Source organism: Fundulus heteroclitus, chromosome 1, assembly GCF_011125445.2.
Source record: "Fundulus heteroclitus isolate FHET01 chromosome 1, MU-UCD_Fhet_4.1, whole genome shotgun sequence".
Taxonomy (NCBI): domain Eukaryota; kingdom Metazoa; phylum Chordata; class Actinopteri; order Cyprinodontiformes; family Fundulidae; genus Fundulus; species Fundulus heteroclitus.
Genome location: NC_046361.1, coordinates 29,079,372 through 29,106,644, shown reverse-complemented (window position 1 = coordinate 29,106,644; position 27,273 = coordinate 29,079,372). Strand labels below are relative to the sequence as shown.

Genomic DNA, 27,273 nt, shown 5'->3' with positions numbered 1-27,273 from the left:
ACCTCCAAATTTACACAATGAAAAAGTTACTGAGTAGCCTACCACTGTGACTTCTTTTAATGTTGCTTTCATGAAACATCAACATAAAGGGAAACTTTCAGGCTTGGAAGTGTTTGTGCACCCTGCCAAGGTGTAAAAGCCCTTTGTTAACCCTGTAGTCGCATAAAATAACAAGCTCAATTTGTATAGCTTAAATTACAGTTTAAGTCGTTTTTCATATCTTAGAAACTGGCTGCACAGAATTAAATTTAGGTAAAATGATCTGAGTTAGGTTAAAACCAAAAGGTTCCCCTGGTGAAAAACATAAAAAAAATATGTGAATATATGGAGTTAGAAACATTTGTCACTAACTCTGTAAACAGTGTATATTTATTTATGTTACTTTAATGAATCAACAACTTAGTTGTTTTAGACTAACTAAAAATGTTCAACAGACCCAAAACACTTTAGTTAGCATTAGCAGGTAGCACGGTGTGTGTTATGATAAATGTTAACGGCAAATTTCTACAAATGAGGAAGAGTCGTTGAAATAAAAATTTCAGTGCAGTGCCAAAAAAAGTTTATGTCCTTTAGTGTGTCTTTAGTTGAACAGGCCCAAAAGACTTCAGTTAGCATTAGCATCTAGCAAAGTGTGCTTTGTAATAAATATTAGCCCCAATTTTTTTTTACAAGTGAGAAGAATTTGTAAAAATTAGAAAAATAAATCCTTGGCTCAACAATTTAAGTTTTTGTTTAAGAATGTGATGAGTAAGGACTACTGCGGGTCAAAAGACGGACTGGTAAAAATAAAAAAAATCAAATGTATATTTATATTTATATTATTTGTATGTATATATATATATATATATATATATATATATATATATATATATATAGAGAGAGAGAGAGAGAGAGAGAGAGAGAGAGAGAGAGAGAGAGAGAGAGAGAGAGAGAGAGAGAGAGAGAGAGAGAGAGAGAGAGAGAATGTTTCATTAGCATTAGCATCCAGCACCAAATGTGTTGTGATTAATGTTAGCGGCAAATTTTAAGAGGGAGAAGAATTTGGGAAAATAAAATTAAAGAACATATCTTAGTTCCAAACCTACTCAATTTACTGTTATTACTGTTATATTGGTCACCAAGGACAAAGTGCAGTGCTAAAAAACGTTTAAATTATTTAGTTCAGCAGGCCTAAAAGACTTTAGTCAGCATTAGCAGCTAGCACAGGTGTGTTGTCATTAACAATAGCATCAAATGTTTACAACTTAGAAGAATTGATGGGGAAAAAACAAGATATATCTCCCTGTCTAAAATATTTTAAGGCTGTAAAATAAAAAGATTTAGTACATTTATTAAACATCATAGAAAGTTATGTTAGAACACTGAATTAGACTTGATGAAATAAAAAAACACAAGATTCTGTGCAGATATTTTATGCTTGTAGTGCCTAACTAGTCAACCAGGTCAAGTTTAAAATGGTAGAGGTGAATTTTGAGTGAACCCTAAAGTCTTCCTTCTTTTGCTTATTTGCCAAACCCAATAAAAACCTTATAGGTGTCATAAATGAGTTTAAAACTCTGTATATGAGTTAACAAATAATGTATCACCTACTGAAATCCCTGTTTATGCTTCATAATCAGTATTTTCAAGATGGTTCGATTAATTGTAGATATTTTTTTTTCTTTTGTGATGCTGACATTTATTTAACAAAAAAGTAGATAACTAAAGTAAGATTTTCAGGATTAAAAAAGTGTAAACTTTCACAAAATAGAAAACGGACACATTCAAACATAAATTATAAACATGTATTCATGCATTTGTTCACAGGGCTGCATACAGTTTAGTCTTACATTTTTATCTTACATATAAAATAAAGTTAGACATTTCTTGTGGTACGTACTGTATATTTACATTATTTCCCATTAGTATTTGATGCATTAGAGTGTGGAGAATCATGGAGGATGCTCCCAGAGTGAGGGTTAAAGTGTTTTAAGGACTACTTTAAAGAGTGTAGTATCTTCTTGTGCGTGCGTGCGCATCTAATGATGGGTTTTTGCTGAACTGGCATAGTGCCTAAGGTTAACGTGGTAGCTATTTTTTTTCCTAAAAACACCCCTACTTAACTTAACTGACATTTAACTGAGGTCACAAGCTGCCAAAATACAGTATCTGATTATACCTGTCGTGTTGCTCCAAATGTCCCATGTCATCTGATACAGGTTCGCCCGCCAATAAACTTATGAGACACCACAGGCCTACTTGTCATTGTCTGAGTGTTGGAGTAGGTGTGATCCTTCTTGGCAACAGTAATGCACTGCGCTGACAGATCGGTGACAGATTGGTTGCTCGTTACAGGGAGGCTGGAGGTCTTTGTTTTTACGTCCAGAGATCTACTGAGGATGTCCTGTGTGGGGCGTCTGAGGAGACCCCTGATAGGGTTGGGACGGCGACACCCACGCTCCGGCACTGGGGGGCCGACTGGGCTCTCCGCTGCCTGACTGGTCCAGCTCAGCACTGTCACAGTCAGAATCATCGCACAAGGCCCGACTCTAAAGAGAAAGTGGTCACGAGCAGGATTACATACACATGGATACAGGTTTAATGGAACGATAAATGTGGAAAATTATTAAAAATGATTTATCATGATCACAGAAAACTGACATTTTTACACAGATGTGTACACCTTTGGTCTTAAGAACAAATGTAGTAGATATATTATAATTTGATACTAGGGCTGAACAATTAATCGCATTTGCAATATAATCACAATTTAAAAAAACGCAATTTCCAAATCGCAGAGGTCAGCAATTTTTGGCTACATAACAATTAGTGAATCAGACGCGTCCTTTAGGTATTAGTAAAATGTTTAAAGTGGGTTTGTCTCCACATGGAAGGGAGGAGAGCTGCAACAGTGAGATAATCTAATTGTTTTAGAGTTTATATAATCATACTGTTTTACCAGAAACTTTCAGGAATCTCACCACAGCATTAAGTTCTGGTCAATCACATAGACTTGTTGGTTGCACTTTATGTTCAACAAGGATTGATGTCCAAATCAATTAAAAGCTGTTCTCTTGAATATTATTCTGATTAATAAAAGCATTAAAAGTTCTTGTTTTAAATTAGTATAAATGAGTCAACTCCCTCCAATTATTCAAATTTCCACATTCCCAGATCTGTGGGAAGAGGAGGAGGAGTGGCAACCATCTTTCAGTCTGATTTATTAATTAGTCCCAGGCCAATTAATAACTACAGTTCTTTTGAACATTTAACCCTCAGTTTCCCTCATCCAAACTGCAAAGCAATAAAACCTCTTCTGTTTGTTGTTTTGTATCGTCCACCAGGCCCTTACACTCAGTTTTTGGATGAGTTGTCAGATTTCTTATCTGATTTGGTGTTAAATACTGATAAGGCTATTATAGTGGGTGATTTTAACATCCATGTTGACACAGAATGTGATGACCTTAGTGTAGCCTTTAAAACTATCCTAGATTCAATTGGTTTTGCTCAAAATGTGCATAAACCGACGCACTCTTGGCTCCATACTTTAGACCTTGTGCTGACATATGGCATTGATTGTGAAGAATTAACAGTATTTCCTCACAACCCTGTCCTATCTGATCATTTTTTAATAACATTTGAGTTTAATCTAACTGAATTCTCCACCCCCAAAAGAGGGTTCCATTATAGTAGATTTTTATCGGATAATGCTGTATCAAAACTTAAAGAGTCTGTCCCCTTCTTAATATCCTCAGTATTGCAGAAATGCCCTGTAGATGGCAGCATTGCTGTTTCTTCCCATTCACAAATCGATACCTTTGCTAACAATGTGACTTCCTCATTGCGTTCTGCATTAGACAATGTAGCTCCCTTGAAAAAGAAGGTGATTATTCACAGGAAGCTGGCTCCTTGGTTTAATTCAGAGCTGCGTTCCTTGAAGCACAATGTTAGGAAATTGGAGAGAAAATGGCGCTCTACACACCAAGAGGAATCCTACCTAATCTGGAAGAACAGTCTATTGTTGTATAACAAGACCCATCGCAGAGTTAGAGCAGCATATTTTTCATCATTAATTGAGGAGAATAAGAATAATCCTAGATTTCTCTTCAGTACAGTTGCCAAACTTACCCAGAGCCACAGCTCTGTTGATCCATCCATTCCCTTAGCTCTTAGCAGTAATGATTTTATGGGATTCTTCATAAATAAAATTGATTCCATTAAAAATAAAATAATTGGCATCCTCCCAAACATGATTACCTCATCCTCAGTAAGTGAGGCAGCATTGGAGGAATCCTTAGAACCTGCGCAGTGTCTGAACTGTTTTAAAGCAGTAGAGCTTTCTGAGCTATCTAAAATTTTAGCTTCATCTAAACCTTCTACCTGTATGTTAGACCCAATCCCAACCAAGTTGTTTAAGGAGGTATTCCCTCTGATCAGTGGTCCTATTTTAGACATGATTAATCTATCCTTGGTAAATGGATATGTACCACAGGCTTTTAAAGTAGCTGTTATTAAACCTTTACTTAAGAAACCATCTCTTGATCAAGATGAGTTAGTAAATTACAGACCTATATCTAATCTTCTTTTCTTATCTAAAATTCTTGAGAAAGTAGTTGCTAATCAACTATGTGAACATTTACAAAGTAATGACCTACTTGAGGAGTTTCAGTCAGGCTTCAGAGCTCATCATAGCACTGAAACAGCTCTGGTGAAGGTCACCAATGATATTCTCATGGCCTCAGATAATGGACTTGTGTCTATACTTGTCCTGTTAGATCTCAGTGCTGCATTTGATACAGTTGATCACAATATTCTCCTACAAAGACTTGAGCATACTGTAGGGATTAAGGGAAAAGCATTAGGCTGGTTTAAATCTTATCTGTCGGACAGATTCCAGTTTGTTCATGTTAATAATAAATCTTCCTCAAACTCTAGGGTCACTTGTGGAGTACCACAGGGTTCAGTCCTTGGACCAATTCTATTTACTATATATATGCTTCCGATTGGCAAAATTATCAGACAGCATGGGATTAATTTCCACTGTTATGCTGATGACACTCAGCTATATTTATCCATAAATCCTGATGAATCCAATCAGTTACTTCGACTGCAGTCATGTCTTGATGACATAAAAAGCTGGATGACTTTAAATTTCCTGCATTTAAATTCTGACAAGACAGAAGTTGTAATCTTTGGGCCAGAGTCTTCAAAAAATAAAGTTCTTAATCAATCCCTTAATCTGGATGGCATTAACTTGGCCTCTGGTAATAAAGTTAAAAATCTTGGTGTTGTTTTCGACCAAGACATGTCATTTAAATCCCATATTAAACAGGTTTCCAGAGTTTCCTTTTTTCACCTCCGGAATATCGCCAAAATTAGAAACATTCTGTCCAGGAGTGATGCTGAAAAACTAGTCCATGCATTTGTTACTTCAAGGCTGGACTATTGTAATTCTTTACTATCAGGAAGTCCACAAAATGCAGTTCGAAGTCTTCAGCTGATTCAAAATGCTGCGGCAAGAGTTCTGATGAAAATCAACAAGAGGGATCATATGTCTCCAATTTTAGCTTCCCTTCATTGGCTTCCTGTTAAATCAAGAATAGAATTTAAAATTCTCCTTCTAACGTATAAAGCCCTTAATAATCAAGCTCCATCAAATATCAGAGCTCTGATTACCCCGTATGTTCCTAACAGAGCACTTCGCTCTCAGACTGCAGGTCTGCTGGTGGTTCCTAGAGTCTCTAAAAGTAGAATGGGAGGCAGATCCTTTAGCTATCAGGCTCCTCTCCTGTGGAACCAACTCCCAGTTTTGGTCCGTGAGGCAGACACCCTATCTATTTTTAAGACTAATGTTAAAACTTTCCTTTTTGACAAAGCTTATAGTTAGAGTGGCTCATACCCTGAGCTATCTCTATAGTTGTGCTGTGATAGGCCTAGGCTGCTGGAGGACATCAGGGTCTAATTTTCTCACTCTACTGATTTCTACTGTTCTTCAGTCTACTGTTCTCCAGTTTTGCATTGTATTACATTGAAATGACTGTCGTCATTTCAGCTTTTAACTTTTTGCTCTCTCTCTTTATCTTCATAGTAGGTACACCTGGTCTGGCGTTCTGTTAACTGTGACATCATCCAGAGAAGACGGCTCACCCGCTACTTCCATCTAATGTAGAACAGATTACTAGATCAATGTGTGCTTCTGTGCTTTTTTGTCTCTCTTGTTGTGTCTCTGTTCTGTCTTCTGTAACCCCAGTCGGTCGAGGCAGATGACCGTTCATACTGAGCCCGGTTCTGCCGGAGGTTTTTCCTTCCCGTTAATGGGTGGTTTTTCTTCCCACTGTCGCTTCATGCTTGCTCAGTATGAGGGATTGCAGCAAAGCCATGTACAATGCAGATGACTCTTCCTGTGGCTCTACGCTTCCCCAGGAGTGAATGCTGCTTGTCGGGACTTTGATGCAATCAACTGGTTTCCTTATATAGGACATTTTTGACCAATCTGTATAATCTGACCCAATCTGTATAATATGATTGAACTTGACTTTGTAAAGTGCCTTGAGATGACATGTTTCATGATTTGGCGCTATATAAATAAAATTGAATTGAAATTGAATTAAATTGTGCTTGTTTACAAACATCTTTATCTAGAGGCCATTTTTGTTGCTTGTGGTTTAATGCAGAGAAAAGCCAAAATCAAATCGCAATTTTGGTTGAACTTTATCGTAGTCAGAACGTAATCATTTCTGCTCCGAGGTGAAACGCAGCAGGTCTTTTAGCACCTAATCTGCACAGCGATGAAACAGAATGATTTGTTGTTTGTATATATTTAAAAAGACATGATAAATTAAACAAAAAAAATAATCGCATTAAATCGCAATATTAAGATAAAAAATCGCAATTAGATTATTTTCCAAAATCGTTCAGCCCTATTTGATACTTTTCATTTCTATTTTCTAGCCCCCCAGATTATGGGCTGTTTTCATGTCTTACACATAATACCAGTATATAAGAAATAATTTAGCAAACCCTTCTACTTCCCTGGCAAGGACACAACAAAATGCAATTCAAGTGAATAATTCACGTTTTTGTCTATAAAAAAAAAAGCTCTATGTAAAAGGACTTTTGTAAACAAGTAAAACAAGCAGAAACTCGCATCAGAATGCAACCTGAAGCAAAATGATACCATCTCATGTTGAATCACTGACTTTAGCCTTTTCATTCAAGATTTTTGAAGTTAATATAACAGTGTCACAGTGACTCATCCGCTATGTTAAAATATTCTCCTGAGAGTAGCTGTAAAAAAAAAAAAAAAAAAAAAAAAAACTTTTGCTTTTGTGGAGTAAATATTGTTGTTTGTACACTGAAAAGAAAAGCAATGAGTCGGTTAAATATCTGAATTTTAAAGGGTCAACTTGTAAAGAAAATAAAGGAAACAGTGCCTCTTCAACAAAGTTAAATCAACGTGTAATGTATTTAAAAATAATAATTGTATTAAAAAACTCCTTTACTCATTTGTTAAAACAGATATCATAGCGCTGTCATTTTAACATCATGTTCTGCATAAAGTTCCCATTTTAACGTTGTGGTAGAGTTCATATCTCAGTACTGAAAATAGCCTAGTAGCTTTTGCTCCCCTGGTAGGTGATTAGATCCAATGTATAGGCATTTCTTTTTGAAACTGGACATTTGTATCTCAGCTTGCAAAAGTAACAAACATACACAAAGATAAAACGTCTGGCTAAACTGTTCATACACCTTAAACTGCATTTTGCCACATTGTTGCCGGCTCAGTAGTTCATTTATCAGCCTAATAAATAATGTGCTTTCACAATAGCCAATCCATTGTAGCGCCACTGATATGTTTAGGACCCAGTCTCAAGTCTTGTACAGTAATGAGATTGAATTGAACACAGATATACTGTAATTGCACATTTTCAGTTTACTAAAGGCAATTGGTTGAATCTTACTCTTTTCTCAGTTTTCATATGTAGTAAAATTCATTACTATGTACAATCTTCCTATCTTCTCAGAACTACGTGTCTTTTGTTGGTCAGTCACATAAAATCCCTGTAAAATACATTGAAGTTTTTGTTGTAACAAGAAATAAAAAAGTGTCAATGAGATTGTTTCATCTAATTGCTGGCAACATATTTTTTTTTTTTCGTGTTTGCTTTCTTTTTTTTCACGGTCAGTTGCATTGTTGTTTTTCTTCTTTCAGCACAAACTGACACATGCGAAACCTCTTGTGGGGCTCCTCTTACCTCATTAGGATTCTGCCCGGCGTCCAGCTGAGTTTTGCTGTGGCCCGGAGCGCAGTCCCTCTCCGACAGGCCGTCAGAAGCCTGGGCGGGGTCGGTGTTGTCTGCTGGGATCTCTGAGCCCTGGGAGAGGAGGTCATCGCTGCGGTCGTCCAACCGGTCGTCCGTGTTCGTGCTGACCACGTCGGGCGTGCCGCTGTGGGAGTGGTCAGTGGTGTGGCCCTCCTCGCCGTCCGACACCGAGAGGTTCTCTGAACTGAAGGTAGAAACCGACTGGCACTTGGTGATGCTGGTCGGACGGCTACACCGGCAAACAAACAAGGTAAAAAAGATTGAATAAATTCCTGTTCTTGAAAACCTGACAGCATGCACTGCAAAAACAGAACTAAAAATAAGTAAAAAATTTTTAAAATTTGTGTATTTTTCCCCTGATTTGAGCAGGTAAATAAGATGATCTGCCAATAGAAGAAGAGTTCTGCACTTAAAATAGGAACAATTTACCTCCATCAAGTGCAGGATGTCTAATTATCTTATTTTAGGGGTCAAAATACTCATTCCATTGGCAGATAATCTTATTTACTTGCTCAAATCAAGGACAAACGCACAAATTTTAATAACATTTCCACTTATTCTTTCATCGGTTTTTGCAGTGTGACTTGGTTTGGAATTGGATTCTTATTTCAATGAACAAATCTGGGACTTGTCAGAGATAGAGGATGGCTTGAGGAAATTTTCCAGTGACGAAGGACGGCAAGTTACTCACCGTCTCCGTGGCAACTCAACCTCACTGTCAACTTCACCCTCCTCCTCTTCGGATGACACCCCACGCCTCTGTAGAGAAGAAGAAGAAAAAAAAGAGAAGAAAACAGAAAAATGCACAAACGAGAAAAAAGGTGCAGAGGGCCGTTGAGGAACACGAACAGTCACTCAGTCCTCTACCTGCTTGCGTGTGATAGCTGCCCTGTACAAAATGGCGGAAGGTGTGAGGTGCTGAGTACCGATACCCCCCGAAGCCCCCCGAGGTATCCTCACAGCACTGGCTCCCTCGTCCTTGTCCTCGCCATCGTGAGGAAGGCGAGGAGATCCCAGGGATCCTCTGCCAGCCGCTGCTCCTCTCCCACACGGCGAGTCCGGGCTGCTGGAGAACGGGAACGACGCGGCGTCCTCGCTGGGAGTGTCGCTGCGCGGAGGGGTTTCCGTGAGGTCATCCATGCCCGCTGCCCCTCCCTCCGAACCCCCTAACCCAGCGGAGGCGCTCAGGCTGCCCCCTCTCTCCAGCCCACTCGCCGAGGGCTCCCTTTTCCCCTGGCCCTCGGCCTCCAGCGTGGTGCAGATGAGGTCGGGGCTGGAGGACGACAGCTGCCTCTGCTGCTGCTGCTCGTGGCTGAGACCCCGCAGGGCCGCCGCCGGTTCCAGGAGCTGCTTGGAGTTGTTGGCGGTGGCGGCGTTGTTGGCCTGCGCCGTTGTCTCCCTGTTGGAGGACGACTGGTTCGCCTTGAGACCTGCCAGGTCCCCGCTGCTGCCCTTGCCGGGCTTGCGATGGCGGGTCTTTACTCTCCGAGACCGGCTGGGAGAAGTGGAGCTCCTGTTGGGGCAGGCTGGGATAGTGACTTGCATCACCGAGGAATCCATTTTGGGAAGGATTACCTCAGACTTCAGGATGTCTGGCCTAAAAAAAAAAAAAAAAAAAAAAAAGGAGAGGAGAGGAGAGGAGATTGCTCACCAGCTTCCCTCCATGAGCCACATCAATATTTATTCATTTTCAAAAGTAATCTGCAGGAGGGAGTCCTCGTACCTCTTTCCAGAGGGCAGCTTCTGTGGGACGTTTCTCTTTTTGATGAGCTTGTCCATGGAGTTGGAGGAGCTGCTCTGTCTGGAGCTGTGGTGTTTGAACAGACCAGGATACTTTTTATCCAACGACTGCTCTCTCCTGAAAGGGAACAACAAATACAACTCCAAATAGCCAATTCCCATTATTTTTGTCATTTGCTTTAGTGTTGCCGGCTTTTAAATACGCTTCAATGGATTTATTTGTACCGCTGCAGTTCTTTCTCTTTAAGCTCCAGCTGCAGCATCACAGCACTGAGCTCCATGTAAAGATTATTGGCCCTCTCCAGTTTCCTCTCGTAGTGTTCACGAATGTCCAAAGCATGCCTGGAAAAAAAAACAAAACAAAAAAAACAGAAAGAAGTGGTTCGTGTCATTGTGAATCCACATGAGAGAATCCAGACCCTCTTAAACAGACGTGCACTCATGGCACTTATTTCATCTGCAGGGGCAAACAAAGGAAGGGTAGCAGAAAGTGGAAGTGGAGTGGCTTCACATTTTCGTATCATACGGTGCCTTGCAAAAGTATTCCCACCGCGTGAAATTGTTGTTTGTTTAGCTGTAGCCACTGATTTCAGTGTATTTTATGGCTTTATTGTTTTAAATTTTAAAAGTGTGGTGTGTGCATTTGAGTAAACCCTGTATAGAACCATGTTTTGCTATAATGACAGCTGCATGGTTTTTTGCAGGTTTGCACATCTAAAAGTTTCAGCCTGTTCATGCAAAATAGCTCAAGCTCAGTCAGTAGCAGTTCAGCTGCTGCAGACTATCACGGCATAATATATATATATATATATATATATATATATATATATATATATATATATATATATATATATATATATATATATATATATATATATATATATATATATATATATATATATATATATACACACACATGGGGGGCTGAATGATATAGAGAAAAACATATTAATAAAATTTACATTTTATTGATCGATATATATTATTATCAATACATTCAAAACATATTTTAATTTGATGCTGTTGCTTAATGACCTATTTTTAGATAAAGATCTGAAACACTGAATTCAAACTGAACCCTTTATTCAACCAATTTTTACCAAAACTGCTAATTAAAAAAAAAGAACCTCTGCTCTCTTAACTCTTGACTATAGTATTAACCTGCATGATAGGCTACAATGCAGTTTATAATTCAATCTATTGAACTTTTTACTGACCCTTTTTTTTCTATGGAACCTTACATCTACCAATCAATATATAGCTTATATTATTGTCCAGCCCTTCTTTTATTTATATATATATATATATATATATATATATATATATATATATATATATATATATATATATATATATATATATATATATATATATATGTTCATTTTTCATTAACAGTCATGCACTAACATTCTGTTTCTCTATCATCTAAACACTCCATAAAAATACACTAAGGTTTACGTTCGTAACAAAACGTGAAAAAGTTTGAGGGACTGTAATGTACATTTACCAAAGTTTTGGCAGATTCTGATGTGTTAAGCAAACATCTATAAATATAGAAGATACAAACAAACCTGAGCTCCTCCCTGCGGCGGTTAATCAGTTCCTCGTCGAGCCGATGGAGACAAGTGCCCTCGGATTTAATCTTCTCAAAGTGCTGCTTCACCTCCTCTCTCCATTCAGCCTGATGAGAGCACATTTCTGTTCACCAACTCTGCATAGCCACAGCTCGCGCTCCCTCTCTTGTGTGGTGTTTCATTTAGCTGATTACTTTGTGAGCCTGTGTGTGTGTGTGTGTGTGTGTGTGTGTGTGTGTGTGTGTGTGTGTGTGTGTGTGTGTGTGTGTGTGTGTGTGTGTGTGTGTGTGTGTGTGTGTGTGTGTGTCTCCTGGTGTACATCAATGTGAAGTGGTATGTAAAATCAATAAGGTTAATGAAGCTCTAGTTTTGGAAAAGTAAAGTCAAATTATTTAGGATTGGCAAGCAAAGATTTTGGATCCTGCATTTTCTCTAATTCTTTTTCAAAAAGTTTCAAGAAATAAATATTAAAAAAAGGTAGAAGGGCTGGGAGCAGAAATGTGAGCACCCTGGATGATTAATAGACATTTTTGTAACATTGTGGCATGCATTTGCAGTGTTTAGGTACATTTTCGACCGCTGAAGCTGAACCTTGATTTGGGGAAGGAGGAAAGCACATTTTTCTTCTTCTAGTTACAGTATGTATGGTGTTAATAGATCTGAAATTTGTATAATATTACATTGAGAGAGCCATATCATTAGGAATAAAATGTGGTCTGAGAGTTCACGCTCCTCAACAAATACATTAAAGAGCCAATGAACATGCCAATTTCCTTCATCTACACATACTAAACTTAAAATATCACCAATTTTGCATTAAGATGCCAAAAATGAGTGTGTACCTGTAACTTGTTTTTGCCTGGATTAGATTATCTTCCTCTAACTTAATCAGATAAATTTGCATGTTCAACATGGACTTGCATCCTATTTTATACAGCCCTGGTCAGACGTTTACATACATCATTGGCAGGAACGCAACAATCTGGCCTTTTAATTATTAACTTTAACCCTTTTCTACAAGATTATATATCAATTTCTTGCAAAGGATGATAAATTCATGCCTAAATATGAACAAGCACCCCCGCTAATACCTGGCTACAGTATATAGAGGGAACTATGGATGCTAACATGTACTCAGACATAGCAAAGCTGAGCATGATCCCCTCCCTTCAGGAGCTGTGTCGCAGGTCCATGTTCCAACATGATAACAACCCCAAACACACCTCCAGGACGACCACTTCCATGTTAATGAAACCGAGTAAAAGTTGTTGAAGGGCCAAGCATGTCTCCAGGGCCTGAACCCTATTAAACGTCTGTGGGGCATCCTCAAATGAAAGGTGGAGAGGAGCACAAGGTCTCTAACACCAGCTTTGTGACGTCATCATGGAGAAGAGGAAGAGGACTTAAGTGGCAAGTGGCAACCTGCAACGCTCATTTAAACTCCAGGCCCAAGAGAGTTAAGGGTGTACTTTGTTGTTGTTGTGGTTTTTGCCTGTATCTATACTTTTGACCCAGCATTAAAGAAAATCTGAAATGAACTTAAAGTTGTGTGCCTGATTCCTATTTTTTAAGTCACTGCTGTATTCATAGTCAAACCAAAAAATATACATATCACTGTTCCATAAAAATAATTAAAACATCATAATTAATGCAGTATTTGTTTGGGTGGAGCAGTATATGTAAGCTATCATGGCTAATTCAAGGGAATAAAAAACATGTGAGTAAAAAAAAGCAGCCATACCTGAGACTTAAAGTATGTTTCCTGTGGGGTGGAGAGCACATCAGCTGACGCTATATCCAGATGAAGGAGGATCTGTCGGAAAGAGGGCCTATTTCTGGGCTTGCAGTTCCTGCAGACCCAAAAACAGGAAACACAGCTGTGTACGCTTTCCATGCACAGTAAAATCAATAAAGTCTCCGAAAAAACTGCGCGGCAACACCTCCCTGCGCAGCCACACTCAGAAAAAACGGCTCCACCACTCTCATAATGAAATGAATCTACACTGCTATTCATTTCCAGGGCTCGGCTCACCAGCACTGTCTGAGGAGTATCTTGAAGCCATCGGGGCAGCTCTCAGGGACGGGCAGCTGCAGGCTGTTGTTTCCCACGCCCCAGATGATGGCAGAAGAATCCACATCTTTGTAAGGAATCTCCCCCGTTAGCATCTCCCACAGCACCACTCCGAAGGACCTTTAAGCAAGGGCAAGATATTGCTTTTTTGTTGTTATTTATTTACAGAAAGCGCAGGACAATTTCTACAGTAGCAGTTAAACACCTGCATTAAATCAAAGAAAATCCTTGCTTATGCATCTTTAAGCAAAAAAAAAAAAAAAAAAAAAAAGGGGAAGTGTTCTCCAGACGTACCAGATATCCACTTTTTCCGACACCGGCTCATTCCGAATGACTTCAGGAGCCATCCAGGCCACAGTGCCGGCAAACGACATCTTAGTGCTCTTGTCGCTGAGCTCCTTTGAGGTGCCGAAGTCAGAAATCTTGACCATGTCATCGTGTGTGATCAGCATGCTAGAAAAGGACATAAAAAAAGTAATCAGCTATGAAACTCCATCTCTGAGGGGTCATCTTCTCCTAGCCTGACCGGCGAGCACAGTCTTACTTTGGGGATTTGAGGTCTCGGTGGATGATTTTGTGGAGGTGTAAGTAGTTCATGCCCCCCGCGATGCCCATGGACCATTCGACCAGGAGGGAAGGGGTGATTTTACGGCCCGCCCTCAGCACCTCATACAGCTGGCCTTGGGCGCAGTATTCCATCAGGATACAGTAACAGGGAGCCTGGGTGCATACACCTCTGGAAGGAAGGAGGCCGTTCAGATAGTAAGGTACGGGCGGAACCGAAAAAAGGGAAGAACAATCAGGGTTAGACGACTGAAAGGTTGCGACGGCGGTGGTTTCCTCACTTGAAGGTGATGATGTTTGGGTGCTTGAGTTTGCGCAGATGTTTGATCTCGGTCTCCTTGATGTCCCGCACTTTCTTCACAGCCACGTCTTCCCCGTGAAGCTTCCCGAGGAAGACGGCCCCCTGCGCCCCGCTGCCCACCCACTGCAGGTCCGAGATTTCCTCGAAGGGAACCTCCCAGGACTCTAAACACCAGCCAACACAAAAAAAAACCCCGCTCAGAATTAAACACGAAGCTGTACATACAGAACACCAGCTTTTAGTTGCCTTCTTGTTCGTAATCAACGACGACTGAACCGACAACTTCAGCCTTTTCGGGTTTTTGTCGTGGTACGAATGCCGGTGCAAACTCTCAGCTATCCGGGTCAACGCGTCCGGGAGTCTTTGTCCATTCCGGCGGCTCGCACCTGGGCTGTTACAAGCCGTCGGCGAAAACACAAACCGAAACATATTTCCCTTTTATTTTATGTGACAGATCGATGCAAAGTAACACACATTTGGTGGATGGAGCGAAAACGTGAAATAATTTTCCAAATCATTTACAAATCAAAGCTGACAAGCATGGCTAGCATCCATATTTAGCCCCCTTTTGCTCTGATACCCCTAAATGAAATCCAGGGCAACAGATCGCCTTCAAGGTTTCGCTAATTAGTAAATAGACTCCAAGCGTTCAGTTATACTGCAGTGTAAATGCTGCTGATCTGTCAAGGCTGCGGACGTTTACAGATGCTCTCCATCAGATCTGACTCAGATTGAGCTGAAATTTCAGTCCCTTGATGTACAAATCTCATAGAACCAAAACCTAAAAGGGCTGCAGCTGCGCCGGCAGTGAAAGGTGCTCATGCAAGATAATGACTCAGGCTGGCAATATGTACCCTGCATTTTTTTTTCATGTCTTTTTTTTTTTTCTTCTTCTTCACTAAAAATTTGGAAAACCCCGAGTTATATCTTTCTTCCGCTTCACAATCGAACCCTAGATTGTGCGTCGGTATATCATAAAGATAGACGTTTCTGTTTGCGTCTACAACCGGACAAACGTGAAAAGATCAAAGGGGGTCTGAACACTGTTGCACGGCGCTGTGCAGGGAGCCTGAGCACTCGTCAGCATGGAGGAAGTGAAGGAAGTGGGGTGGATGAGCAAACAGCAGGCCTGCGCTACACATCCAAATGTCTCGGCAGAGCAGCGTCGTGGTCAAACAAACGGATCATCGGCAGCTCATCGAGCAAGACGTTACGTTTATGTATACAGACGAGGTAGGAAACGGAGGAAGGAAAGCAAACAATTTTGTCGTCGTCTGTCATCTGTCAAACTGTAGTTGCTTAAACGACTGTGAAGGCCGGCTCTCTAAAGACAGACAAGACGAGAAGAGTAAAAGAGACACGTAAATCAATTCTTCATGATGTCCACTGAAGGGGTGAGATCTCCTGGGAGCAGGAGCAGCTGCGGATGATGATGATGATGCACAAGATGCCCCCCAGTTATCCCCCCCCCCCTCCTCTCTCCACCTGACCAGCTGTGACGTTCACTGAGCTGGAGCTGACGGCACCAAAAACACAGATGGACACGGTGGCACTCACTAAGCACGGAAACTAATGAGTAATGTTAGTTTTTTAATAAAGTAAATATGATCGAGTGGTGTTCTAATTATAGCTTCAGGTTCAGTAGCTTGGATTTATCCTTCTTCTGCCACTTAGCTTCATCTCCACCATATTTCAGGGCTTCGCTCTCCACCTTTTTGCTTTCCAGATTTTCACTCACAGCAGCGATTGATTTAAAAAAAAATACATCAAATACTTGAAGGTAAAAAAAAAAACAGAAGCTGTAATCACTGGGACTCTTGTTGCTTCATGTACCTGTGGGAGTTCCAGCTCACTGGATCAGATATTAAGCTTGAGGATGACTGCTAATGATCTCTCGGTTCTTCTGCTGAGGTGGGGGGTGGCATTTGTGATAACAGACGTTGAGTGTTTCAGGTCACTGAGGAACTTTGGCCCCCCATCCTCAGTGCAGAATTGCTTGACTAGGCCATGCAGTGTAAGGTCACAAAATGGAGCCGGGACTTCCTCATGTTCTGCTAAAAAGCAGATTTCAAGGTTCCATCAATTACAGATAGCCGTCCAGGTCCCGAAGCAGTTCAGCTGCTGCAGACTATCACGGCATAATGATTTCCACTATTTCTAGTCCATCAAACAGAGTATTTGACCAAAAGTCATCATGAGGTTTTTATGGTAAATGTTAGCAGGGTGTTTATGTTTTGAAACTCTCCCATGAATGAAGGTTTTGCCGTCTCTCGCTCTGAATGTTGAATCATGAACGGTGACCTTAACTAAAGAAAGACCTGAAGTGTTTTAGATGATGTTCTGGGTTATTTGTGATTTCCTGGGTGAGTCATTGATGAGTAACTTTGGGATGCTGGCCACACCTGGAACGGTTCACCGCCTGCCATGTCTTCTCCGTTTAAGTATAACGGCTCTCGCTGTTGTTCACTGAGATACCTTAGAAATTACCTTGAAGACCTTTTTCAACTGACAAATATCAAGTTCCTTATCTGTTTTTGAGTTATTAATTTAATAAGACTGATGTCTTGATTTTTGTCGATTTCTTGACTTCCCCACATTGTCAGACGGGTCATATTTTAAAGGATTGAACAGGTCTGAGATTGGCCAACCCTGGAATAGATATGGCCAATGGAATTGAAAAACAATTAAGAATTTAAACTATCACAGTTAAATCATGATTTAAAATGAGGGGAAATGTTATTTAATTAAAATTATGCATTGGGGCAGTTTGGGTTGGATTTCCTTTCTCCCTTGATAAATGAAATCTTCATATTAAAATTGCATTTTATATTTAATCAGGTTCTCGTTGTCCAATACTAAAACTTGTTTAAGGATCTAAAGCGTGAGAGTAAGGGGGGAAATAATTTAATATGGCACTTTTTTCTTTTTTTTTTAATTCTTTTTGATCCATTGTATATATGAAGATTCACTGTATATAACTGAATGCACCTTTCCTACTCTGCACCTTCTTGTATGAGCCGATGTGGCAAGTGAATTTCTCCATTGTGAGATCAATAAAGCCTATGTTATCTTATCTTATCATTGTTTTAAGGACCTTGACAAAGGATAGGCTAAAAGGGAACCTTTTGCTGAATTCATTGACAGAGTTCTCTTTGATAATTATTCTCATTTTCCTGATTTAGAATCACAATCAGCTTTGCTGACCAAGATTGTGTGCAAAAACAAGGAATTTTGACAGGGTACAAATATTGAGTATAGACTTTAGGTGAAACAAGATAAGGATACAAACAACAGTACATGTATGTACTGTTGTTTGTATAACTGTCTCTGTGGCAGCTGGTTATTGTTAATAGCGCTGTGTAGCGCCGACCTGAAGGTTAAAGTCTAAACAGTTTGTGTCCAGGATGTGCGGGTTCTGCAGAGATGTTAGCAGCCCTTTTCCTGACCCTAAACCAGTACAAGTCCAGGATGGAGGGACTTTTAAGTCTCTATAGACTTAATTGTTCATTGCAGTGTGAACCGGTCCTGTTTTGTGGCTGAGCCAAACCACACAGTGACGGATGACCACAGGACAGACTGAATAATGGCAGTTTAGAAGATGACCACCTGTGCCACATGAAGTACATCTCTCTGCTGGGCACTTCTTCTTAACAGTGCCTATGTGTGAGGACCAGCTGCATAGAAAGTGTGGTTCCCAGGAACCGGAAGTGATCCACAATGGGCAACGGGGTTGTTGAGGATGATGAGGGGAGGCGGTGTGGGGGTGTTCTCCGGAAGACTCCAGATGTGCCACTAGAGGTGATCTAGACCTTCGGTAAGCTTTGAAATTATACATAATTAATCAGTATTTTTAATAGTAGGGAATGTGTTCAACTTTGAAGCTGTATTTTGTTTAATAGAATAAATATATGTTAAGAAAATAAAGGGGGAAATTGACCCTAGTCATCAAAGTATTTTATCTAAAGTCGTAGTTTGTTGACAAGTTCAGTATCTCTCTAGTCTGAAGAAAGTGGTCTAGAATGTGAATGGTCTCCATGTTTACTTGTCTGTATCATGTGACACAGGACAGCGCTTCCTAACGTCTCCTCTCCAGAAAGAACAGACTGCTGAGAGGAGAGATGAGTCCAGGGAGATTCAGTGACACAGAGCTTGGAACAACTCAAGAAACCTTGTCTGACTAAATCAGGAGAAGTTTGATCAACTTTCAGCTTTGATTGGGAAAAACGCAGAATTGATCTATTTAGCTTTAATATAATAATAATCTAGTTGTTCCCTCCCACCTCACACCTGTGTCCAGAATTAGTTCTTGACTTTCTTTAATAGCTTATTTTCTTACTTGTCCATCCCATGTAAAAGAGCAACAGGAGAGGCACCAAAAGGCATCCAAAAGACCTGGACCTTAAATGACAGTTGCCAGTCCAGGAGTGACAAAAACACAGTCCAAGCACAAAACCAAGAAAGAAGAGGTGTTAGGCCAACGTGAGGAGAAAGTCCAGTTGGTTCTCTGATAATAAACAGCTTGTCTGACCCAAAGTAAGACACCCTCTAAGACACCTACCAGTTTCATTCCTGTTGTTTGTACATTAAAGGTGGCTCCAAAAACGAACTAACTTTAATTCCTCATCAGTTTTCTTTTCTGTTCTTACAGTAATACAATATTTATTAATATTAATATAATTTTCAGTATATATTTCAGAAAGAATTAAACGAAAGTCCAGTTGCCTCCGATTTAAGTCTGTTTGCTGTTGTGACGACCCGGATAACTGAAATAACTGAGAATTTGCACAGGCGTACAGTAATTTAGGTTCAGAACCCGACATTAAGCAACAAAGCTTTGTTTGTTGGACTTATGAGTGGTTTTAACCCAATCCGGATTTTTTCACGACACGTCGTCTCAAGGCACTTTAGAAAAACGTCAGACGTCAATAAACTCTTGGTAAATCTTCAACCTGTTCAGTTCAGTTAAATTCATATTTTGAACATTCAAATCCAGAGGCATAAGCCTTCCCTTTTTTGCTTGTAGGAGTAGTTGTAGAAATCCCATTTGCATCTTTGTTCTTTAGATTATTTATTTCATTTCTTGCTTTGCTAAATAGAGCTAAGTTTTATACACAATAAATTGTTTTTCTTATCTACATGATCGCTTTCCGTTTTTGGTTTGTCATTCAATCTTTCCCCTTCAGTTTCAATGTAATAATTTTTGTGATGTTCATGAATAGGTCTTAGTCCTGAGAAATAATCTTCTAAATCTTCTTTAAATTTCTAAAATGTAAATTTGAAATTGAGTGATCGGAAAGGAAAGAATTCGTCCTCCAGATTAATCTTAAGATAAACTGAATAAGACATATGCATAGTTTATTATAGTTTACTCATCTTACAGCTTCACATAACGTACATAATAGTAAAAAAAAAAAAATTACCAGCACAGGGGCTAACAGAAAATAAAGGAGTCATACCTTCATGGTTATGTTTGTGTTCAGTGGAGTAGGCTTTTCCAATCATGGTCCAGACTGGCTTCAGGCAGCCAAATAGTCCCTCCAAAAACCCTCCACTCCCTGACTGGAGCCTAATGTTCTCCGCCTGGCTCCGGACGGCTCCAGCCTCCGGACTGTGGCCCGCCTCAGCCCCGCCACTGCTGCCACACTGGCAGGCCTCATGTTCGTGGAGTTTTAGCACACTGTTGTCGAAGTGGGCTGTGCATCCGTCACTGGGACTCGGGCTGCTGCCGCCCGGCCCTCCGTGTACGGTGGGTTCAATAGACAGTACGTTACGAAGCACACACTGTGTGGGGGTCAGGTCCGTTTCGGGGGTGCAGGCAGGGGTGTCTCCATCGAGTCTCCGATAGGGGGGTTCTGAGATGGGAGTGCTGAAGCCTGACAGGGAAGGGGAAGGGGCGCGGGGCTCATGGATACAGGTCCCACTCATCAGGGGTTTCCCCAACACCGCAGGTTAGGGAGGATGGAGGAGCGAGAGATGAGGAAAATGCCTGGAGGGGGAAAAACATACATCCAAATGAGTTTTATCCTTACTTTACTGTCAGGCAAGACATTTTGTTTTTGCTTAAAAATAACTAAAAAATACACAGACAAAAGAAAAACAAACACTGTTAGGTAATGAAGTATGGATTTCCACTGCAGGAAATTCACAAAGGATATTTTTTGCACTGAAAAAAACTGCTTCTTCTGCTTTGTGTGTATTTGGGTTGCTGACATCACAAGAAACCCAAGAACCGAGCTTTTCAGCTACTATGGTAAACATCCTGGGATAAAAACTACTTTTCACAGATGTTGTAACCGATTCTTCAGTATTTAAGTTGTTCTTGAGTTGCAAGGGGTTCAACCTTACATGTCTGAGACAGAATTCGACTCTGATGACTCCAAAGTCCCATGATGTTATTATGTATATGTCTATGTTTTATATATTAATATATATATATATATATATATATATATATATATATATATATATATATATATATATATATATATATATATATATATATATATATACATATATATATATATATATATATCCATCCATTTTCCAAACCGCTTAATCCCTCATGGGGTCGCGGGGGTTGCTGGTGCCTAAGAACCCAGACAGAAAAAATTATAATACTTGGGGAAAATTGATCAGGCTTTCATCCCCCTTTCAAAGTGGTTTTGTATAATTCTTCGATCCTAACTTTATTGAGGCGCTGTATTGACCTTCTGAAATTGGAACATAAGATGGCTAGATATTTCTTTCTTACTGAATATGTAAAAGGTACCTGCAGCTCCCATTTAACGCAACCATATTTTCATCCTTTTCAACAAAAAGTGAATTGAATTGAAAAAAAAAAACTAACTAATATATTTGGGATATGTTTGGGTTTTAGTTCAGTCATTTGATATTAACCAATGATAAAATTATTAAAAAGTATTTGCCAGTACAGTAGCACTGCATGCAGTCTGACTTTAAACTACTTTAGCTTTCCGGCTTGTCTCTTTCTAACTACCAAGCGGAAGATTTTTTTTCTTACTTCTTTTGAGGTATATTCGTTCTTGCAGATGCAGTTTGGATGGTGATCCTAGCTAGTGGAACTGGGCTCATTATTCTCTCATGCAATTTTTTTTCTTCAGTAGACATAGAAAAGGTTACTCATAGAAAAGTGAATGTTGAAAATATCACCATATAAAAAGGTCTATTTAGTGTTTGAAATGTTTTTTTTTTTGGGTTGATCCCACAGGCTAACAAAGCCTGACTTTCAACCCACGGGATGCTTTATCTGGCAATAAAAAAAACAGGTTAAACAGATGTGCAGTGTTCAGAGGGATACGTTTGCATGGCTGTAATGTAGCGCTCCTCTAAAAATGTCATTGGGACTTCAAAATCATCTTATTTGAACATAACCAGATAATATACTTCTCATAACAATCTGGCATGAAACAATTGCTTAAGATCAATTGAAAATAACATCCGTTCTCATCTGACCTGATCATATTTTACTGTTTCTGAATTTTCCCTCGAATTCACACAGCATTTGGCTACATCTGTACAAAGTAAAAATAAAAATCTATGAAGTAAATGATTTATTCTAAGAAATGTAATTAAAAAATACAAATACAAATGTATCCTTTGAATTAAGCTCTGTGGTGTCTTGTCATGTATATATATGTTAAAGGGGCCATGACATCACTGTATGAACTATTTCATGCAGTTAATGTTTCTGCAAATTTAAATTCTCCAAAGATTTAATTTAAGTAAAATAACATCAGCTTTTTTTAGGCTGTTGTTTCGGCAGGCCAGATTTCCCTCCTCAGTAAAAGGGTTAGGTACGGTAACAACATCTGCCTCTACCTGGTTGACTTTGCTCTGATTGGCTGCAACCATATTTGGGAAACCGGTCAAACATGTTGACGCACGCCCTCGCCCCCTCCATCCACACCGCTCTTCTCGGTGCAATGCTCCATCACAAATCTATTATTGTGGTATTATGGCTAGTGGAAGTATTTGTATTATAGGATGAGGCCAAGGTCTGTTCTGATAGGAGAATATGAATTACGTAGAAAGATAAACTGTTGTCTGATCTGACCATGTTTGAGTAAAGAAACAAAGCTGACTGCCCCTAAGGAGGTCCTTTGGTATTCACTTTTGACATTCACGTGGCCTCATCAGTGCACAACACATCATATTATACCCCCAAAACCTCAGAAAAATTAAAGTTGTTGTCATGGCCTCTTTTTTTTTAATATAAATTTATTTATAGTTTTCAGAGTTAAACAACCAAGACAGAAGAAAAAAAAATAAGCAAATACAAGAAGAAAAAGTAAACAAGCACAACAATAACAAAAATCAAAAAGACGAAACAGTGTCAGCTTACTGGAAAACTGATAAAAGAGGATAAAAGATGTACTTGTCAAACCGTAGAGCATAATAAAGCATGGGACAGAGTCAAAGGGAACAACAGACAATTCTGGAGACATTGTATCAAGCTGTTCACCATAAAAAAACGGAATTGTCATGGCCCCTTTAAGTGAGTTTCACTCTGAGCAAAAGCTTAAGCAGTTGCATTTTAGATTTGTCCACCGTTAAAATGACTGCCTTTATCACCATCAGCGCTTTTTAAAGTTTAGTATAACTTTTCTGCATGAAAATATTGGATGCAACCGTTTGACCCGAACCAAATTTTGCCTCAATGAAACAACAGATGGCTCAGTGGAGCCACTACCAGAGGAGATGGGCTTTTATGAATAAAACACCTCTGAACATAATTGACGGTTGTTTTTATTCAGTTAAGTACATTTAGTGGTAAACAATGGGGATTTAATTAAAACTGGTGTTTAGAGAAGGAAAACCACGACAAAAACACAAATGATTGAAATCAAAAGAACCCTAATCAGTTCCCTCATGCCTCATGTGATGTCACTTGAGACATGGGCGTTTGGAAACCTGCTTTTACAGGATTGGTTGATTTGATCTTGATCAAAAAGCAATTTAGCAAAACAAATGCAAATACTGCCCATGGGATAACGTTCTGCAGGTGGTAAACTAAATCGAACACAAGGCACTGAAAAGTCAGGTAGATCGCTCAAACATCTACAGTGTGCCGTTTCCCAGACCTAAAATGACCATCGCTACTATAATTGTCTTTTAAAATTTACACTGACTTTACCGCCCTAAAACAGTGACCTGGCAAAAGTAAATACACCCATTTAACTTTTTCACACTTGGTCAAATAATGACCTTCAAACTGCTGTGTGTTTTGTTGGGATTGTATGTGATAGACCAACAAAGGGTAGTGAATAGCTTTTAAGTGAAGGAAAAATTCGACATGGTTTGTAATTTTTTTTATATTTTTTAAGTAAAATCTGTGGTATAAAACTCTTGAAGCGCTTTTAAATCCATCATCTGAAAATGGAAAGAGTGTGGCACAGCTGCAAACCAACCCAGCCATGACCATCCGCCGAAAGCTGATGGGCAGGATCAAGGAGAGTGTTAATAAGATAAGCAGGCCCAGGTTAACTCTGAGGGAGCTGCAAAGATTAAAGGCTCAGGTGGGATAATCTATCAACAACTGTTGCTAAAGCTCTTCACTAATCTGGTCCTTATGGTGGAGTGGCAAGAATTTTGAATCACTGAAAAAGTTCTGTTTGCCTAAAAGTCTTGCAGGAGACACAGTAAACATGTGGAAGAAAATACTCTGGTCTGATTAGACAAAACAGGTAATTTTTTATTTAATTTTTTGTTTGTGTGTGACTGAAAACAAACACTAAACACACCACTGTCTTGCTGAAACATGGTGGAGGTAGTGTCATACTATGCACAGAAAAAAAATGACACTGGAACAAAGTGTCACCTTCCAGCAGGACAAAGGCCCTACTCATACAGCTGGAGCTGAAAATTAATGGTTCGGGTCAAAAGCGTGCGCATGTGTTAGCAAGGCCCAGACAACATCCAGGCCTATATCCAATTTGGAATCCGTGTAAACACTCGTTTACAAATGTGCTCCATCCAATCCCACTGAGCGTTTGCATAGAAGAATGAGCAAGAAAAATAAACCAATCACTAGATGTGCAAACCTGGTACAGAGTAGACATACCCCCCCCAAAAAAACACTTACAGTTGAATCCGTGTCCTTCCACTTTAGGTTGGTCCATTGTATCAAATCCCAATAAAATACATTCAAGTGTTCGGTTGTCAAAGAAGTCAAATGGATGAGAGATGTGGTCACCTTTTTTAAGGGAATGTAGTAAATCCTCATGTCTGTGTCTGTGAATGGGAAACCAGTACGGCCCAGAGGAGTCACCACCAGAGCAAATGGGCTTTATGAATGAACCCACCAGTGGACGTGGAGGTTCTTACACTCTTCAGCTCACCTGCTGGTCACCTGTCCCTCTCAACGGCATGGCTGTGTGTGTGTGTGTGTGACAGGAGCCGGAGCACTGCATCCCCGGTGAAGACCCTTTGTGTGTGCTGAAGGAATTGCATAACCGCCACACTGCGTATGTGTGCGCGTATACGGCCGGGCATGCGGGGCATGTGTGTGAGAGCGAAAGCACATGTAGCAGAAAGCACACGCCGTCCAGCAGCTCGGAGCCCAAGTACTGCACCACTGCACAAGCGGAGCCGCCGCTGCACATGAGAGTGAAACGAGAGCGCGAAAAACAAGGTGCAACAAACATCCGACGGGGCCTGTGCGAAGCGGGAGTACACACACACGCACGCACGCACGCACACGCACTCACGCAGGAAGATCAATCTTTAAATAACCGAGGATGTGATGATGACACTCAGCAGCATCACAGCCGACGTGCATGAATTTCAAGCCTACTATGGTCCATGCCAAGTGAGACTGCCGCAGCGGCTGTAAGCGGAACCAGCGTTGGCACCAAACACTCTCTATATTTCACAATGTGCGCCTTCTGTGTGCACAAGTATGATCTCTGTAGGGCTCATCGACGATCATTCGCTCCTCGGAAGGCATCAGTTCAGTGGTTCGGTGTGAGCAGCGTGAAAGCCGCCGCACCGTGAAAACCTGCCCGAACCATTCCCCGCGATGCCGATTCCTCATTCAATCAGCCTTTAACCGGATGGCATGACATTCCCATACCTTTCTGCCTTGGTTGATGTCGCGTTGTCAAGTGAGAGGGTGGGCTCGGCTTTGTATTTGTCCGCCTCGGCGAGCTGGTTGTTGTTTTCCTCCGTTCCGGGCAGCCTCTCCGGTTCCCAGCGACGGTGCCCACGAGTGTTTTCACGTTACTGGGACGGATCCCAGCGGGTAAACGGCGCTATCATGAACCGGGGACCCATGCAACGTGAGGCGCGCGCTGGGTTTTTTAGGGGGTGGGGAGGGAGCTGTCTCCTTCCCAGTGCTGAATTGACGTCACGGAAGTGAGAGCTGCGCCGCAAGGGGGCGTTCGGGTCCAAAACCACAAAACGGTCCATGCAAGAATGTTTTTTTTTTCTCTCGTTTACTTCATTCGCAAAATGTATATAAAAAAAGGCACCATACCCCACTAACTCCCCGCCTCCATCAATGAGGAGTAAAACTGACCATGGAAGTAAGATGGAAAAACCTTGAGATGTGGATAACTTCATCAACTGTCTTCTGTTTTTTACTCGGAGCCTTGCAAGAAAATTCAGCATTGTGAATTTGCAGCTGAATAAAAATCGATCTAAATCTAAGTAATTTAAAAAAAAAAAATGAAACAAAAAAATCAAAAACCTTACAAAAATTATGATATATATCTTTTTAAATAAAAAAGGAGACGATTTAGCTCAGCCCCAAAACATTTCACATTAAGAATTTTAATAAAATAAAGTAAATAAAGCTATAAAACAGTAAAAAAAAAATAATTATAAAAGATGGAATATCTTTTATATCTTAAAGAATAAGTAAATAAAAAATAACACCATACATTTATTGTCTATAAGGTACACCCTGCACATGTTGTCATCCACAAATTCAAACAAATTACTTTCTTGCTGCAATGCAACCATGCTAATTGTGCATCCTTAAATTAACAAATGAACACAATAAAGCCAAATAAGATGAATGTCACAAAAATGTATTTACACGTTCAAAAAAAGTAACATAATAATGCAATCCCACCAAATAAAGGGAAAAGAGAATGAAGAGCACTATTCAAAAAAACATTGACAAAACACACTATTTACAATAAACTCACAAATCAACACAACTTAAATTCAAACAGAAAACAACAGCAATGTAGTTTTTTTTATTGCATAATGTGTCAAACGTACAGTGCAAGGCAACATTTTTAAAAACACACTAATTAGGTCTTACAGGGTGTAACAAAAGCTTTTTAATTCTTAGAATTCCTTTTCAGTATTGGTTCATAAAAAGGTTTTGATATGCCTAATTTATTGAAGACAGAACATGTATGCAAAAAACATATATATATAAGATAGCATTACTGATCCCACCACAAAACAAATAAGAATATGAACTTACCAAAGCTGGAAACTACTGAACAAGGAACTATAACAAAGTACAAATAGAATATTTAGAAAAGTTTGTAGTAATACTGTTGCCACGATATGAAAAAAAAAATCAATAAGCATGTAGTGGATGTGTAAATCTTTGCTTACATTTTAATTGCCATACCTAATTTCTTCTAATTTAATCTAGATGTCCAGAAAACATCATCCCGTGAGCCTTCTGGACGCATATACAGGCCTTCGCCTTTGTTTTCTCTTCTGATTTACATAGTACAA

The 27,273-nt window shown here is 39.9% G+C and overlaps 1 protein-coding gene across 1 annotated transcript; it reads right to left on the bottom strand.

Moving 5' to 3' along the window:
* Positions 1-912: 912 nt before the first annotated feature.
* On the bottom strand, positions 913-25,919 carry map3k12 (mitogen-activated protein kinase kinase kinase 12). The gene is made up of 14 exons (XM_012865970.3): positions 25,646-25,919; positions 20,010-20,539; positions 14,534-14,717; positions 14,233-14,424; positions 13,983-14,141; positions 13,650-13,808; positions 13,359-13,467; positions 11,615-11,724; positions 10,269-10,385; positions 10,027-10,161; positions 9,171-9,900; positions 8,995-9,062; positions 8,235-8,532; positions 913-2,528 (listed from the first exon to the last, which is right to left on the bottom strand). Exons 2-14 carry the CDS (start codon positions 20,476-20,478, stop codon positions 2,370-2,372), a joined length of 2,889 nt encoding a protein of 962 aa, XP_012721424.2. The 5' UTR covers positions 20,479-20,539; positions 25,646-25,919; the 3' UTR covers positions 913-2,369.
* Between the last annotated feature and the right edge of the window lie 1,354 nt (positions 25,920-27,273).